This window comes from Nothobranchius furzeri, chromosome 8 (genome assembly GCF_043380555.1).
Source record: "Nothobranchius furzeri strain GRZ-AD chromosome 8, NfurGRZ-RIMD1, whole genome shotgun sequence".
In the NCBI taxonomy this organism is placed as follows: Eukaryota; Metazoa; Chordata; class Actinopteri; order Cyprinodontiformes; family Nothobranchiidae; genus Nothobranchius; species Nothobranchius furzeri.
Window position 1 is genome coordinate 48,907,440 of NC_091748.1, and position 17,764 is coordinate 48,925,203.

The 17,764-nt window shown below is 42.1% G+C and overlaps 1 protein-coding gene across 3 annotated transcripts in view; it reads right to left on the bottom strand.

Annotated features, from left to right (window-relative positions):
• Positions 1-17,764, bottom strand: part of ncanb (neurocan b) — a 248,084-nt gene that overhangs the window by 162,518 nt on the left and 67,802 nt on the right. For all 3 annotated transcript variants that reach the window (XM_015971620.3, XM_054730008.2, XM_070554098.1), the window contains exons 3-5: positions 11,183-11,412; positions 10,937-11,105; positions 1,833-2,007 (exon numbers count right to left, since the gene is read on the bottom strand). In XM_015971620.3, coding sequence (XP_015827106.3) covers positions 1,833-2,007; positions 10,937-11,105; positions 11,183-11,412 — 574 coding nt within the window. The remainder of the gene's footprint in view (positions 1-1,832; positions 2,008-10,936; positions 11,106-11,182; positions 11,413-17,764) is intronic.

Below are 17,764 nucleotides of genomic sequence, written 5' to 3' on the forward strand. Positions count from 1 at the left end.
TTAATGGTTGAATTGCACTTTCAACACATTCTCCAGTTTTGCACAAGCTTGCTAATCACCTATTCTTCAGAATCCGGCGAGAAGAAACAACTGGATCACGAAGAATAGAAGCAACAATGGGTGGTAACATCTTACATTTACTTGAGTAACTTTTTTGTGACAATTGTATGTCTAGGAGCAGTTTTATTGCAGTGCCCTGTAGGGATGGGTACCGAATTTGGTACTTTTTAAGGTACCGACCGAATTCCACAGTACCGATCGAGCACCGATTCACGCCATTCCAAACGGTGCCTCGTTTCGGTACCTGTCCTTCATAACGAGAACTTGCCAAGACAGCTGTGCATGCGCAAGAGTGTTATGTCATCGCTCGCTGCGAGCCAGTTGTAAACAGAGCAGCATGGTAGAAAGAACGCAGGCTAAAGCTTGGGTCCGCTTCACTAAATGTCATGGGTAACTGGGTGATGATGAAACCAGCGACAACGATCTAAGTGAGACATCCTCATGTTAATCTGCTCCGGTAGGTAAATATAATTAGCTTGATATGTTAGCTTCCATTTCACTAATGGTGCGTTCGCTTTCTCCTCGGAACTCCGAATTCCCGACTAGAAGAACATGAACGCGCTCTAAAGTTTGGCTTCACTTTACTAAATGTGACGGGTGATTGGGTGAAGATGAAACCAGCGACAATGATCTAAGTGTGAGGCATCATCGTTTTATTCTGCTCCAGCAGTTAAATAAACGGTTTAAGATAACGTTAGCTTGATATGTTAGCTTCCATTGCTACCATTGTTATCATCTAATGGTGCGTTCGCTTTCTCCTCGGAAATTCTAACTTCCCAGTAGGAAAAATCAAATGAAAAAAGACGGCAAAAGGAATGAAGATACACAGTAAATTTAGTTCACAGTAAAGATGTTTGCTTCAGTTTATCAACTTATAAAACTACAAGGACAATGTTAAAATACAAACAGTTGAATGTTATTTATCGTGATATATATCAAATATTGTTATATATTGAGGAAAATATATATTTAATTATAAAAGAGAATTAAAATAATAAACACTCAAAAGTATCGAAAATTGGTACCGTTAAGTATCGGTATCATTTCCTAGGTACCGGGAATTAGTACCGGATCGATTCAAATGTCAAAGGTACCCATCCCTAGTGCCCTGCCTGGCTACTCTTCCACCTCTAGGTACTTGACTGAATGAAGATCAAGTTGTAGATCTAGGTTGTAACCAGACATGCAGCAGATACAGGCACACGTTAACAGTCTGATTTTAATCTGCTGATCCTGCTGTGTCAAGCTGCTATCAAACTGTTAGTGGTCAAGTGAATCCACATTGAATAGTTTATATATTCAGTGGAATTGCCTTGAACTGTTCTAACATGTATTCTTTATCAGTTGATTGTATTGATTTAAAAATATTTGCTTGAGTGAAAAATATTAAAGTAAAGCTGTTCTCACTTGAGTACAGTCTTTCATTACCCTACGAACCTGTAGCTGGCGGTCCTCATGGACCAAACCTGGGCACCGCTGATTCAGTAACTTTTCTGCCTCCTGACTCTTGTGGTCATCCCATCTGCTTATGTTGTACAAAGTGTTTACATTTTTGCATAAATATTTGAATCATGATGTGAGACATGTCCTTTGCGTTTGTGTGTTGCCTTGGCAGCAGTAACAGCAATCCTTATGCCTTTTTCTTGCAGAGTTTTCTAAATATCACCCTTGACATTACATTGCTCCCCATGAGCACCCACGGTGACAACAGCTGTGAGGACTGTCCCACTATAGGTTTGTCTTGCAGCATCGAATCCAAACTTTAGTCTTACCGAACAGTCTGATCAGCCAGCCAGCCAGCATCGCAATTGTCATAGCCATCGGCAAAGGTTGCTTGCAGCTGACCGGGAGTTGCAATGGCAGCCGAGTTTTCTGTGCACACCCTCTTGGCATCAGCAAAGGACAAGGCATAGCGGTCATGTGGGGCCCGGTAGTGGAACACAATGCCTGCAGCACAGAGATATCAGATGTGACAACAGATACAGATGATAATCTCATAAAAGTATGACCTCCACCCTGTAAAATCACAGATTTATTTATGAACAGCAACCTTGAGTCATTAAAACATGAGTGCGTACATGCTCACAGGTATATAAACAATAAAAGTACAGACATCCTCATCATGGGGGGACATTGTTCAATCTGTGCTGGGCAATATATTTTCAGCTACTTGTGTACGTGTCTTTCATTCACATTAGAAAGCCTGCTGGCTTAATACAGAAACAAAATATTGTCCTTGGATGCAGTGGGACAACCAGCGAGGATGTTGATTTTACTGCTTAATCACGGTGTCGTCCTGCTGCTCTCCGCCTGCCCCTGCATTTGTGATGGAACGGTAGAAAAGGAAAAGCAGAGCAACACCATGTTAAGAAGTCGTATGAATTGAGACAAAACAAAGTAAGGGGAGAAAGGTAAATAAGATCTGAAGAGACTACATTCTCTGAATAGTGGAAAGTGCGTATCGTCCTCCTTGATGGAGAGAGAAATCCTTCAGACCTGTCCATCCGCCTCCCGTCTCTGTCTGACATTCACTGGTCCCCAAGGACTCTCCTGTGTCATGCAAGCTTGTGGGGCTTCTAGCTACTAACACGACTCCTTTATCTTCACTGACTTTGTCAGGGACAGTGAGACATTCCTGTGAGATGGATGCCAAAGTGGCAATTTGAGGATTAACACCGCAGGCTTTGGCTGCAAAAAGCCGTCCGGTCACCGCGTTTTTACTCTCCTCCGTTTCCTCTCAGCTATCTGGAGCATAAACTCTCTGTGATTATCTCATTTTTACTTGGTCTTATTTTTTCCTCACTTTTCATCACGTTGCCTTTGAGGCTGTGGGACTTTGTCCAAACAGAGATGCTAGTTTGCTGGTTATGATACGTACGCCCAAGAGACAAATACGTTTCCTCTCTGTATCACAAACCCAGTCCTTTCCCACAGGAGGCTTGAATGCCCAGTTTCTCGTCTCTATTTTTACCCTCTGCATCTTTGCACATCCTCACACAGTCTCCAGGGGGAAGGGCAGAAAGGCACCATATGTGACTGAATGATGCCCTCGTTTTAGCATGGTGAGTAGCTGGTATCCCCCGGCCCCTCACAAAGCACACTGCATGCTATTGTTTTAAAAGGACAGAGTGAAATTACCTTTTTGTGGAGGCAATATGGCAGATGCAGCATGAAATAATATGGAGTGCACTCTCTTTTATAGAATAGCAACACTTTTAGTTAAAAAAAAAGTATACTCTTTAGAAAAGTTTCAAAATTCTTACGTTTGTGTGCAGTTACAGCTGGAAGGGGGTGTGACTCAGCTCAACGGTGATAACATTGTGTCTAGTTCCTACGACGATCACAGACCTCGGTAGTTTCTTTTTTGTTCTTGTTTAACTTATAATGCAAAAGTGATATGACCTATGACCCAAGATCACTGAATTTTTAGATATTGTGTTCCACATCACAAAATTCTAAATACAGGATATTCACAAAAGTAGGTAAAACGGACAGACTTTAGAGGCAATTAACTATGATTAATAGTTTGTGATAAACCACATTTGTCAAATTTGAAACCCCCCAGATTAGAAAATAATCACAAATTTAGGTTTTATGGAGACAGATTTCTTAATTTTTCTTTTTAAAGTAAAGTAACGTCGCTTCTACAACTTTGCCTTTTCATCATACTCAATTTTTCTTTGTTGAAAATAAAACATCCTCTTTGTTTGTTTTGTGCTTTTCAAATAAATTAAGAAAAAAAAGATTAATAATAAACCTGCATGCGCTTTAATAACAGTGGGATTGACATTTTTGGGCAAAACAGTAGATCCTTCAACTTCTATGTTTATTCAGGCTATGAGGGTTTTATTAATGAATGACTTGCTTTTAAAAACAATACTCTAAAAAATAACCCATATATCATTTAGCCTGGCCTACCAGACTTGTCCTCTGTTTAATTCTGCACAGAGACAGAATCTGGTAACTCACAGGCAGAGAGGCACTTGAGGGGCGGGACTAGGCAGCTCAAAAGTAACCAATCAGAAAAAAGACAGAATGCCGACTGTACCGCCCGACGCTGTAGTTTTTTTTAGCTGTAGTGAAAGATGGCGTTGGGCGACGCCACAAACATTTTTCTTTAGAAGAAAGGCTTTTAGCTCTTCTACTTGCTGTGGTTTTAAAGACGTGTCCAAGTCATTTAGAACAGAGGAAAGAGCTGCAGAGAACTCCGCTTCAGTCGCATGTTAACTCGGCGTTATGGTGTGTGACGTACACTACTCAGCGCTGGTTGGCTCGGTTAGAATTCTCAGGGGGCGGGGTTATTTGAACAGGAGAGTTCCCTTTCTCTGTGCAGAATTAAAACAGAGGAGGAGTCTGGCAGGCCAGGCTGTGTACCATTGTCCAGATCAGCAGCATATTTCTTTTGCAGGGTGAAATTTTAGCACGTGTAACAGATATTGCTTTTTTTTGCCACTGAGAAGGGAAAATAAAAAGATTGCTTAAGATTCCAGTTAAATGTTGAGATAAAAGCCTAAATAAACTTTTTTATTAGGATTCCAAGGAAGCTAACTCAGTTTAGCTGCTGAACCCAGCTGTACTTGTTTATTTTTCAATTGTAAGACTCTAGTTGGGTTTTTGCTGAGTAAGCAATATAAAAACAAGGCATTTAATTAAATACAGTGTTTTGTGTCTACAACAGGGTCTTAAGGCAGAACCCCAATAAAGTCATTTAAAACTGTTTAGTGGTATTGTTCTCCAGTAACACACACACTTCTTATAGGTTCTGATGTTGAGAGGTGCGTGGTTATGCTTGAAACTCATTTTATGAAGGACTGAAGGAAATTCTTTGACTGTAAAAGTTTTTGCAAATACAGTCAAAAGACAGAAACTAAACAGTAATAAACATATCCTTTTAATAGTTTACTCAGTGAAAACACTCCCGTAACCCACAGGTTACTATAGAAACAGACAGATGTCCATGATTTTTTATCACCACATGTGGGGTCCCTCATGTTTGGAAAATCTTTTGACAATTTCAAACTCCAGCTGTACGAGCCAGGCCTAACATGACATCACATATCCAAGAATAAATTAAAAACCAAAAATTTTAAAAGACCTTTTTTAGTTCAGTCCAATGATGCTGTTTGTTAAGGATAACGATGGCATACAGTTAGATATCAGCAATTCCTGAAATTACATATTATCAATGTCCTCCTTGTAGTCTGTGTTGGACTTTGATTGTTTCAGTGTAATTTTGCGTCCCCACACCCAACTTTATATTGCAAGAGAAAACTGAAACAGATGAACCAAAGTCAAGAATCAAAGAGGACAGAGGCAGTCCATCACGTCTCTGAAGCTTAAAAACACAGTCATGCCTATCAGGAGGGATGTGTGGATTCATACGCTGTATCAATATCTGCAAGTTGATTAGTGAGTAGGATTAGTGAGGACGGCCATATGCCCTGTAGCGTGACTAAGCGACTGGAGTTGGTTACTCTTTGCTGCCTTTGTAATTGGTTTCTCTATGAAGGAGCATTGATTGGCCAAGAGAGCACAAGGTCTCAAAAGCATATTAAGAAAAGTCTTGTACAAAGACAAAAAGCCTCTTAAAAAGAAGAATTGCGGTTATTTGCTTGAAATAGAAATAATACAGATGTGTAGGTTTCTGCTTCCGGACCCTATGCAGGATTAGCATAAAGGCTGCTTTCTCAGGGAAAAATAATCTAGCCATAACATGTGGCTTCATATTATTAGTACCAGGCTTTGGGAGGTGCTTTAGTTATGTTTGATGCAGCACGGTGTGTAGTTATTGACATCATTATGATAATAGCTCATCTAAAATAATGAGTGACCTGAAAAGAATGTAATGACAGCTTTAAAGTTAAAATATTTTGTCCCAGTAATTACAGTTCTCCTGCAGCTCCTCCAAACTCCAGGGTCAGTGATAAAGATGATGCAGCTCATCTAGATGAGCCATGTTTCTACCTTTTGGTTTCATTAGACTTTCTCAACTCAAAAAGCCCAGTTCAATGATGTCTACTGTATTCAACTCCCGTCACCTTTCTTCATCATCACACATTTAGCACAGGCAGTAAACAGACCTGGCTGTACAATGACTGTCTTACCCTGACGTGGACAACAGGGGTTATGATTATTCAGACGCATAGTTGAAAGTTGATGCAATAGGAGTTTACCACCAGAGTGTAGCACAAACTCTGCCAGGAGTTCCAGGTGAAAACACACCAAACTCAGGCCCTGTCCACACGTAGCCGGGGATCTGCCAAAACGTAGATATTTTTCTACGTTTTGGCCTGTCATCCACACGAAAACAGAGTTTTTTCACACGAAAACGGATCTTTTTAAAAACTCCGGCCAAAGTGAAGATCTGCGTTTTCTCCGTTTTGGGTGTCTGCGTGTGGACAGACAAAACCGGAGTTTTAAGGTCCGCAACGACACTTTCCGCGACAAAAAAATGCTGACATCACGTGTGCGACCTGTGTTTACACTAGCCAACAGCATGGATGCCCTCAGAGCTGCGCTCGCTTTATCAATTGTCCAAGCGCTTTTTGCTCGTTTGTTTTTGCAAGCGGAATTACTGCTCCTTGCGGAAGACCACAGACGAAGGACGGGGTTAAGAATGGGGGAAGTACTGCCACCTACAGGTCTGGCATGTCCTTAACAACATATTTATCCGGGTATGTGTGGACAGTTTTTTTTTAAACGAGGTCATGTGGATGCAAGTTTTTGGAGGGGCGGATATTCGTTAAAAAAAACCCGGCTACTTGTGGACTAGGCCTCAATTTGCAATATGCTAAAAGACCATATCCTTCAGCGGAAGTTTTCACTTTTTATCTTAAACAGCATTCAAATAAACATGCTATTTTTGATGGCAGCTGTTACTGTAACACAATTTCCTTTATAATTTTGTTTCACATTTGGTAAAGACAAAAAATAACAATCAACAACCAGAGTTCTGACACCAGGAACACACAGCACTTCAATAAATAACCAAACCACTGTGTTGACCTACTGTTTACTATTTGAGTTGTGACAATTTAAACTGTAATTATTATACTATGTGGATTTTTAGAAGAAGAGAAATTGTATTTATATGCTAGATTACATAAGATTGCTTCAGTGTGTATTTTTACCTTAAATCTCTAGAAATGTCCTTCAAAATGTTGAAAATGAATAAAATGATGTCCAGTAGTTAAAAAATATTGGTGCCTTCGTAACATATAACCATAGGGTATAGGTCTAGCATCTTTTTTTGGGGGGGGGGGGCTATTAGACGCCATGTTTCCTTCTGGCCAGCTGGAGGTCCTGCGCCTGTCAATGACGTTACACTAGATGATTGGCTGGATTTACAACTTTACGATGTTAGCACATTCAAAAACATTTAGGCAGTAAGTAACATGAATTTATTAACAAAACTACTAAACTCTTTCTAAAACCTATGTGAAAGAACAGAATCAAACAAGAGAAGCAATATGTTTTGGCCAAGTGGTGTTGCTGTGGTGTGATGACATCATCGACAGGCACAGGACCCTGAGCAGACCCAGAAACTACAGCATCAGAAAACTAGCATCAGCATTGCATTCTCTCAATGGAATTAACTGAAGGCCCATCAAAGTCTGAGGAGTCACACCGAGGTTGCATGCTTTCTGCTCCGCGGGTAACAACATTTACCGTAATGGTTTTTAAACTAACGACAGTCATGGCGATATGCTGTAAAACTACCCAGAAAAGTATGTACTGCCCCTGTCGGTACAAGATCTGCTCGGGTGCAAAATCGGCTTGGGGTCCGTCGACTGCCGATGACGTCTAAGTGGTTGATTGGCTGAACATGAACCTTACGGAATTACGTAATCACGTTACGTTGTTATCACGTTACGTTGGTCCAGGCAAATCTTTCTGTTGGAAAGATGGACAACTTTTACAAAGAAATCCATCATTACCTCTTTGAAAATACACTTTTAGCATAGAGCTGCATGTATATTAGGGCTGAACGATTAACTGCATGTGCAATTAAATTGTAATGTGACAAAAGGAGATTTTCTAATCGCAAAGGCTGCAATTTGGCAGCAAGTGGTTAGCGCAATGCTAATATGCATGGAAAAACCCCATAGGAATGCTAATGCTAATATCACCGATTACATTATTACAAATTATGAATTAGAAACGTGCCAAATTATTACATTTGGAGTCTAATAGAAAGTAAAACTACCATCAATCAAATAAATACAGGCAGGTATTTTAGTAAAGCCAGAAAGACAAGACGTCAAAAACTAAACACAAAATACTTCAATAAACGGGACACACTTCTTTCCTGCAAATACAATTTCACAGGTGTTGCTAATACCTATGATTCTTCAAGGGATGTGCTCAAAGAGGAGTTCAATATTATGAATAAAATATAGTGTTTTATTTTACAAATACCATTATAAACACAAACTTACGTCTTAATAAACATTATTTTAATAACGAAACTGCTAAATTCTTTCCAACAGTATAGATGTGTAGTGTATTTTGTTCGAGTGGGTTTGCCGTACTTTCACGTCATCGGCAGTCGAAGGACCCCGAGCCGATTTTGCACCCGAGCAGATCCTGTACCGACACCCCCTAGCTCCAGGAAACTACACACTGCCACTGACACATTAGAACATTTATGTTGGAATAAATTTTTGACTCATAAAAAAATCCCATCTGCTCTTTTGTTTTGTTTCTGATAGGACTGATATCCTCACTGTTGTTGTGTTGATAGTGGTCGGAGGCAGGGCTCCAGGGCAGAGAGGCTCAGTAGGTCCCCCACGGGGGGAAATATGTGTGCACTGGTGGAGGAGGTGCCCCACCTGTGATCAAGCTCTGAACTTGGGGGGGGGCACAGCTTTCTCCATTGCTGCCCTCACCCTCTGGAACTCACTCCTACAGCCCCTCTACAACTGCTCTGACCTCTCCACCATGACAACTCTTCTCAAGACTCAATTCAAAGCAGTTTTAAAGTCTACTTTTCATTATTGCATACGCTGCTTGTTTTATCTGGATTTTTACAGCATCTTTGAGTGTTCAGAAAATCATTCGATGAATAAAATGTGTTATTATTCTATATTATGACCCTAAGACCTGTCCTAATGTGGTGTCCCACCTGAAGCCTGAGCTTCTGCTGCAGTAGCCCTTAGAGTCCCCGAGGCATGTAATGTGGAATTCACAACATTTTATTCACTTTATCAATTTTTTATCTGACAAAAACAGTTATCGAGAGCACCTCCTACTCTACTGACCTATTTGTTTCAAGTTTCCTTAAATTGTTTGATTGGTCAGCTCATGGTCCAGAGGTCACGTGGGGGGGGGGGGGGGGGGGGCGTAGGTCACTTTTAATTTGGATCAAACAGCAGCCTTAAATGAGCATCAAAGATGATTGACTGAAAACCTGACAAATAATCAAATAGTTTTTTCTTTTGTTTAGCCTGAAATGATAAGCCCCTAAACCTCATAGGCCCCTGGCCACAGACCCGGTTGGTCCGGTTAGGGCGGCCTTGGTCGGAGGAACCGGTGGCACAAGCATACAGCAGCCTAAACTCCGTCAGTGTTTTCCAGAGCAGCTGTGTTGTTACCATGGTAAATGGTAAACGGTAAATGGCCTGTATTTGATATAGCATCTTCTAGAGTCCTGGAACCCCTCAAGGTGCTTTACAACACAATCAGTCATTCACCCATTCACACACTCACACCCACTCACACCCTGGTGGTGATGAGCTATGATGTAGCCACAGCTGCCCTGGGGCGCACTGACACAGGCGCGAGTCTGCCGTACACAGGCGTCACCGGTCCCTGTGAACACGACCAGCAGATAAGGTGGTTTAAGTGTCTTGCTCAAGAACACAGTGACAGACTGAGCGGGACTGGAACCTGCAACCCTCTGATTATGGGACAAGCACTTAACTCTTGTTCCACCGTCGCACCGACGTTACTGTTTGTGTGAAATTGTGAATGACTGATCATGTTATAAAGCACCTTGAGAACTTCTAGGACTCTAGAAGGTGCTTTATCAAATACAGCCAATACCATTAATGGATAACTACATCATCTAAAAATAACAGTTGTTGTAAATTTGTCACTTTCTCTCGCTGAAAAAAGGACAAGCTGCATCAAAAGTAACATACTTGCTTCAGATTAATGCCTTTTGGCCCAATGATAAAACCTTAATGATTTTTTTAACATTTGTGGAAAATAGATTACGCTGTGCTGCAAAGTAATCAACACTGGAAAGCAATATTTAGCAAATCTAGCAGATATTAGTTTAATTTCAATACAAGTAAAGAGCTTCTATACAAATAAATAATGCAGGTGTTGTTTGTTTTGTTTGTGCACTGTTCCAGGAGGCATCAAACCTAAACGTTCTTTATTGAATAAATGTCTACCTCTTACTACAAGGTCTGCAACTGAAATAGGTGAAGTAAATAAAAGCCTCCACCTTCATTTGAGGATTTATGATATTTGCTATGTGGCTCTCTGGTAAATGTACTTTGTATGCAGGTTTATTATTAAGGAAAATAGGGAGGAGTGCACACTCAGTGCCTTCTCACATGTGTTTGTTGATGATCTAAATTCATTTCTGTGGTCAGCTCATGTTAGAGTCAACACACAACATAGTTTTAACAAGTGGACATTAGTAAATGACTTTGGACAGAAGTGCCATGGAAATTCAAACAGCATTCATTTCTACGAAAGTTCTTCTTATAATCAGTTCCTGTCAAATGAAAACTTTTCAAATAGCTTCATAATCACTGACTGCTTTGACTGTTAAACTCCATTTTTCTAATAAAGTTTAAAAGTTGAACTGCAGCTTTATGTATCTGGGTTTCATTGGCGAGGGTTGGGTCTACGTGTTATTTACCTGTGACCTCCAGTGGAACTGTGTCCTGCTCGTCATTGATGCCCACCACCACCTCACAGCGGTACAGACCAGAGTCACTTGAGCGTAACCCAGTCAAAGCGAGACTGGCGTTGTAACGGTCCTTATTGTAACCAGGCAGTGCTACACGACCCTGGAAGGCTTTCTTCACCTGTAAAACATCAGGAAACATTAGCAGATAGCTACGACACAATGAACTGAATCGTTATACGTTGGAACCCATCATACCTTGACCACGTTGTCTTTGGCCACTAGCACCGACTGTTCCTTCTGTAGGCCGTCTGAGCCTCTTTGGCCCCAAACCTTGGTCCACTTGATCCTGGGATGTTCGTGGGGAGAACCGGCACTGGGACGGAGGGTGAAGAGACAAGGGAGGAGAACCGTTTTAGAGAGCTCTTCACTAATGGTCCGATGAGTCACCTTCCGCATATTAACCACAGCGTCAGCGTTAGTTAAACCTGAGGAGAGAAGGAAGGGGAGAGGACAGGAGAGAGAGAGAAAGAGACAAGAGATTAATCAATCCTGTCTTTGAAAACCAGAGCGTTATTTCTCATTACACTGAAAAGGTTTTAGGTAATTGATTTCTGTAGACAAAAACATATGCTTTACTTCTAGTTTCTTTTGTTCTATAATAAGGTGAAACGGAGGTTGTCTCTGACCATTTGTAATTGATCCAGCAGGCAATAATTGTGCCACCTGGCACTCCTCTGTGTTAGGCTGTGGAGAAGCTATCAAATATACTTTTACAAAGCAGACATCAATGAAGCACTTTGGTAAATGTCATGTTTTTCAACGTGCTACATAGTTAATACATTTGAAACATTGTAAAATGTACAATTTTGACATGTCTTCTTTCTAAAACACAAGGTGCATGGGAGGTGACTTTCAAACGCAACCCAAATCAATTTAGCTGCCTTTTTTGGGCCCTTCAAAAAGCCTTGTGATTAACGTTAAGCTCCAAGGTTTCCTACACATCCAACATGCTGCCAGCCTAGAAATCTAGACCGTCTTTTGTGGAAGCAAAACCATTTTTATCTGCATAGGTCTAGCCACGCTCACTTGGAACCTCCACAGCCCTGGTCAGTCTGGTGCCAGTCCAATCACAGCACTCTATCTGACGGCAACGGCATGTTTGAAACAGCTTTGGCACCATCTTTGAACTAATTAGACCTGGGCTTTCTTTGAGTCGAGAGCAGATAGAGGTACTTAAGTCCTTTATTTAGAAAAATGATGTATTTGCATCTTTTTCAATAGTTGATGGAACTGTCCCATTGACTGACATCCATACAAGTGAGTACATCGGTTCACTGCTGACACGTTCCTGCACCATGTTCAGTGACAAATCTTACAGGATAAAGACAGATTTCTACTACGTTTATTTTACAACAGTATTTATTGTTAGAACATATTGTGGGGTCAGAATCAGCTGCTTGACTTGTCAAGTCTGCCATTTTACACAGTCCCAGCCTCACCTTGCTGAGTGAAACTTTTTAGCGTAACTGTGCCCTCTAGAGGCTGGTAGATATAAACATAAACCCATTGATTATTACAGTTTTTTTCTCAAATGCTAAAACACAAAAGCCAATCCTCGAAACCAAATGACCAGTTGTCTAAACACATTTACTAAATCTAGCCATCATTTTCCAACATCATAAACACATTTCACATGAAGACACAATTCACAAAACACAATCCTCCGTTCTCATAAACCTAAACACATTTTTCCTTGCTAAAACACAAGTTGCAAAAGAACTCTACTCATATTCTCAAATGAAAGCTCATGTGATGCCAAATGCTTGCCACAGTCAGCACTAACTGAACACAATGAACACACCTGTCGTCATTCATTACACAAAACAACTCAAAATTGAAGACACTTGTTGCTAATGCTGTGACCACATGAATAAAAGCAAGTTCAGAGTGCAGTTTGCTGAAGATTCCAAACAAACACAATGGATGAAGAGCTGGCCATGGAAGAAGAGGAGCAGGCCAACGAGGAAGAGGAGTTCAAATCGGAGGAGGAAGCCAACAAGGGAGAGGAGAAGGTCCAGGAGGGAGAGCAAGACAACCTCGCACCATCATTACGGAAGAGATGCGAGCAACAGTCATTGACCATGTCATTGTCCATGGCATGACAATGACTGAAGCAGGAGTAAGAGTCCGTCCAAACCTGAGTAGGTTCACCGTGGCCACCATTATCAGGGCATTCAGACAACACAACAGGTATTGTACTCTATTGCTTTCTTTGTCACAATGCAGTTTTACAAGCCTGTGAAAGTAGTACATTGGTATCAAATCAGCTGTTGTTGTAAAACATGTCAATTGACAACACATGTTTCTTTCTTTAGAGTTGACAGAATGCCACATAGAGGTGGGAGGGTTGCCATATTTACAGCGGCACAAGAAACCATCATTGCAGATAGGGTTCGTGAGAACAACCTCATCAGACTCCGGGAGATCAGAGACAAAGTCATTGCCGATAATGTCAACTTTGAGAGCATTGATGATGTCAGCTTGGCCATAATAGACCGAGTTCTCCAGCGCCAAAAGATGCAGATGAACAGGTCTATAGGGTTCCCTTTGAGCGCAACTCTGCGCGACACAAAGACCTACGTTAAGAGTATGTGCAAGTAAGTATCCATGTTCACAGTACAGTTGGTGGATATACTGTGTTGCTCAGTGGCCTACATTAGTTTTGGACAATACTGTGCTACCTGATTGACTGTTGTTCTGAACACCTGTGCACTTTCACATTTTCACAGAGGATATTACAGTTGGACATGATGGCCAGACCTCATGAGTACCTCTTCCTGGATGAAGCTGGCTTCAACCTGCAGAAACGAAGGCAAAGAGGCCGTAACATCATTGGCCAAAGAGCCATCACTAAGGTTCCTGGCCAACGGGGGGGTAATATTACTCTTTGTGCGGCCATGGGTTTGGAGGGGCTTGTCCACCGGCATGCTGTCCTTGGGTCTTACAACACCCAACATCTCCTCACCTTCCTAGAGGAGCTAAAAGACATCCTCCTGAACCGCCAACAACACCATCCTGGGCCCACACATCACATCTATGTGATCATTTGGGACAATGTCCGCTTCCACGGAACAAACCAAATCAGAGTGGTTCACCACCAACAGTAACCACTTTTTAAACGTCTGTCTGCTACCCTACTACCCTTTCCTGAACCCTATAGAGGAGTTCTTCTCATTGTGGAGATGGAAGGTTTATGACAGACAACCATACACTAGAGAGAACCTCCTAAGGGCAATGGAGCTGGCCTGTGGTGACATCCCAGTGTAGGCCTTACAAGGATGGATTCGCCATTCCAGGGCGTTTTCCCCGCAGTGCCGGTACCTGGCAAGAGACAATACAGCCTGCAATGTGGATGAGGTGATGTGGCCCGATGCAGCTCAGCGACATGATGCCGCGCAGTGATTGTGGTGTAAGTGTTGTGAATAAAGTAAAAAAAAAAATTCACACCTTGCTCGTGTTTTGAAGAGCACTGTTGTGTGCAATAGATTCTGTTTTTGCATTGAGTTGTGTTACAGTAGTGTACATGCAGAATGTTCTATAGATTTATACTCTTCATATGAAACTCACACATCTAAAGGCCTAATCCTCTGCAGAGATCTAAGAAGATACGTAACTGTAAAGTTTCTAAAAATTGGCAAATTGGCAGTTATGAAACAAAGAACCTTTTCACAAATTGAGCATTGTGTTTTCAATTGTTTAGCTGTAGTGTGTAATTGTCATGAGCCGGGGTGAGTACTCATCTCATCATCTCACTATCTCTGAGTGTTTTGGTTTCAGGAGAGGGAGCAACAGCTGTTTGCAATCAGCTGATCAGCGGCCGGTTTATAAGGAGGAAGGTGTACATGACTCGACGCCGTTGGTTTTGTTTTGTGAGCGCTGTTCCAGACCACACTCCACACTAGTTGGTGGCGGTAATGCACCATTCGTTGTTTGCCAACCGCCAATAAAACAGAAGAAGAAGACTCGACGCCGGATGATTAACTACTGACTGGTAGTCTCCAGCCCTCGCTTATCTCTGCTCTTGTCCTCTCGTGTTTTTTCTCTCGTGACTTGGATTACCGTAAATCCTCTAATACAGGCCGGTATTCAATTAAAGGCCGGGTCTCCAATTCTGGCCGGTGTCGGCGTCAGTGGAGGTAAATAATGGCCGGTCTCTTATTGTGGCCGGATGGAATGTGGTAACAAGCAAGTACGAGCGTCCCAGCGGCAGGGTTATAGTCCCCAAATCAACCAGCAGGAGGCAGTAGAAGTTCACGCAGGCCTTTTTAAGGCTTTTTCTTCAACGCTTTGTAACGCTACAGACACGATCCTCTATCACGCACCTACCACACAGAGTCACGGTGTCAGTTAACCATGCTAATTCAACCTGCACCACAGAACACATATCACCTTCCCTGTGGCTTACATAACACTCACACAACACGCAAATCAGCACATAGGAACTAGCAGAACGATAGGAAACACATATAACACAATACCCAGAATGCACCTGGCTTACAACCCCAGCCAGGTCATTACACTATCAAGTTCAAAGAGAACGTGCTGATTATGCTGCAGAACACTCTGGAGAGCAGCAGTAGGGGGTGTATGAACTACAGTAATCCCTCGTTTATCGCGGTAGATGTGTTCCAGACCTGGCCGCGATAGGTGAAAATCCGCGAAGTAGGGACTCCCAGCATGCCCCTCGCGAGGATTCCCTTCACGTCGCACCTACGTCACAAACCGCGGCTATAAACGGAAGTCGCCTTTCCAGCTCAACACTCAGTCATCGTTTCTTCAGATTCACGATCAGAGTTGCCAACCTACCGATCAATCCAACGAACTATCAGCTCATAGTAAGTTATCTTACTTACTTCTGGAAAGCCCGGCATTTCCGTGTCACTTCGTTGACGCTCGAACGCTCGGGGGTTTCCTAGAGCAGCCGGCGTTTCACCGACGCTATCACTTCGCGTCTGTGAAACCATGCTCCCTATTGAATTATCGTATGATCACATTCTCTTTTTGGGGGTAAAACTCAAGTGCCAGACCGTAGGTACTGACAGGCGATCGTTCATGTCGGTTCATTTCCTTTAATGTTTTCTGTCTTTTATTTGCGCCTGATGTGTTTCGCTGCATGCTGTGGAGCGGGGTGCATCACCTTGTCCTCCGACGCACTGATCACTGATACAGCCGCCAAACAGCAAGCGCTCCGCTGTTTTTGCGGTCGGTAGATCTTTTAGAACTGCAGTTCAAAGGTAACTCATGAGGTGAATATATATGAACCCAGGTAGCAGTTTCTCTTTAGGATGGAGAGGAGATGCAGGAAGATAATAAACAGACAGGACAGAAAAATAGTCAAATAAAAACAAGTTAGTTTTTGTACCTGCTGTTGCAACAAACAGACACCACTGAAGGTCATCAGAAGTGAGGAACAGAAAATGAAATAATTATTTTAATGCTTAGAGCAGCAGGAACTCCGAGAGGCTGCAGGCGCATCAGTGAGTTTGCGGCCGCTGCGCAGGGGGAGGGCTGAAGCAGGAATTACCGTTGTTAAAAGAAATGTGTTTAACTTTGAAAATGTGGGCGCACTTTTAATTGTCAAAAACTCCAGCAAACCATTAGTTCATTTTGCTCAAATAGAAATAGAGGCCTGCCTCTAATACTGGCCCTCCTTCCAATAAAGGCCTGGAGCTTGATGAGCTTGAGTCAAATACAGGCCCGGGCCTGTATTACAGGATTTACGGTAATTCTATTTTTGGATTTTACCCCACCTCAGGTCTGGATAATCATCAGAGTTTTCCCCGACGCCGTTTTGGATTTTTATCTGGTTCGTTTCCTGGTTCACCCTCCTCCAAGTGCCGACCCGATCTCCTCCACCTCTCGCTCCCTCTCCAGAACCACACCGGTCCGGATCCCATTCCTCATTCACCTCTACCGCTCTACAATCATTACCTGGACTTACCCCGGCTCACCCCTCCCACACGCTTCTCGTCTAAGCCGTAAGTCCCTCAGCCAGCAATTCCCCTGCCATTCTACAACTCCCATACTCGCCTCTGCTACTTTTCCCTCTAGACGCTGCTTCCCGTTTCTGCACCTGCTGGATTTTCCAGTGCGCCCTTAGTTCACCGTTTCGTCAATAAATATGATTTTTTTTTATACAATCTGACTCTGACTCTGATTCTGCATGTCCTGGGTTGGACTCTTGCCCCACAACATGGCAGTAATGATGTGTATAGTGTTTACATTTTTGAAAGCTTCGAGCTGCTCTTTTGGAGTGAAAGTTTGTTTTGAAGTGAGAAGGTTTAGTTGTGTTTATGTAGTTTTAGAAAAGGGTGTTGTTTTTAGACATTGGGGAACATGGAGGAAACATTTGTGAAATGTGTTTTAGCATTTGAGAAAAACTACATTCATTCTGTACACCACTAAACGCCCCCTGGAGGTATTTTTTAAAATGGATTATTTTTATTAAAATGTTCCATATTCCACCTTTAATGACTGATGAACCCAGAAGCACTGAGATGTGATTTTATGGATTTCTTGCTGCCTTTAAAATGTATGAGTCTGAGTGTAAACTGTTCAGTACATGTTAATCTGTTTGAAATAGAACACCCAAAGGCTGCTGGTTATAATATAAAACACTTTTGGCCTTGTTGTTCAGCCAAATTAAGCAAAAATCCATTGCTGTTTGTATTGTTTATCTCAATTAACGTATTTTAGTCTGCTCATACTATATACATATCATGCATTATAATAGCATTCTAATCCACATCACCTTGGTGCCTCATTTACATGTTAAAA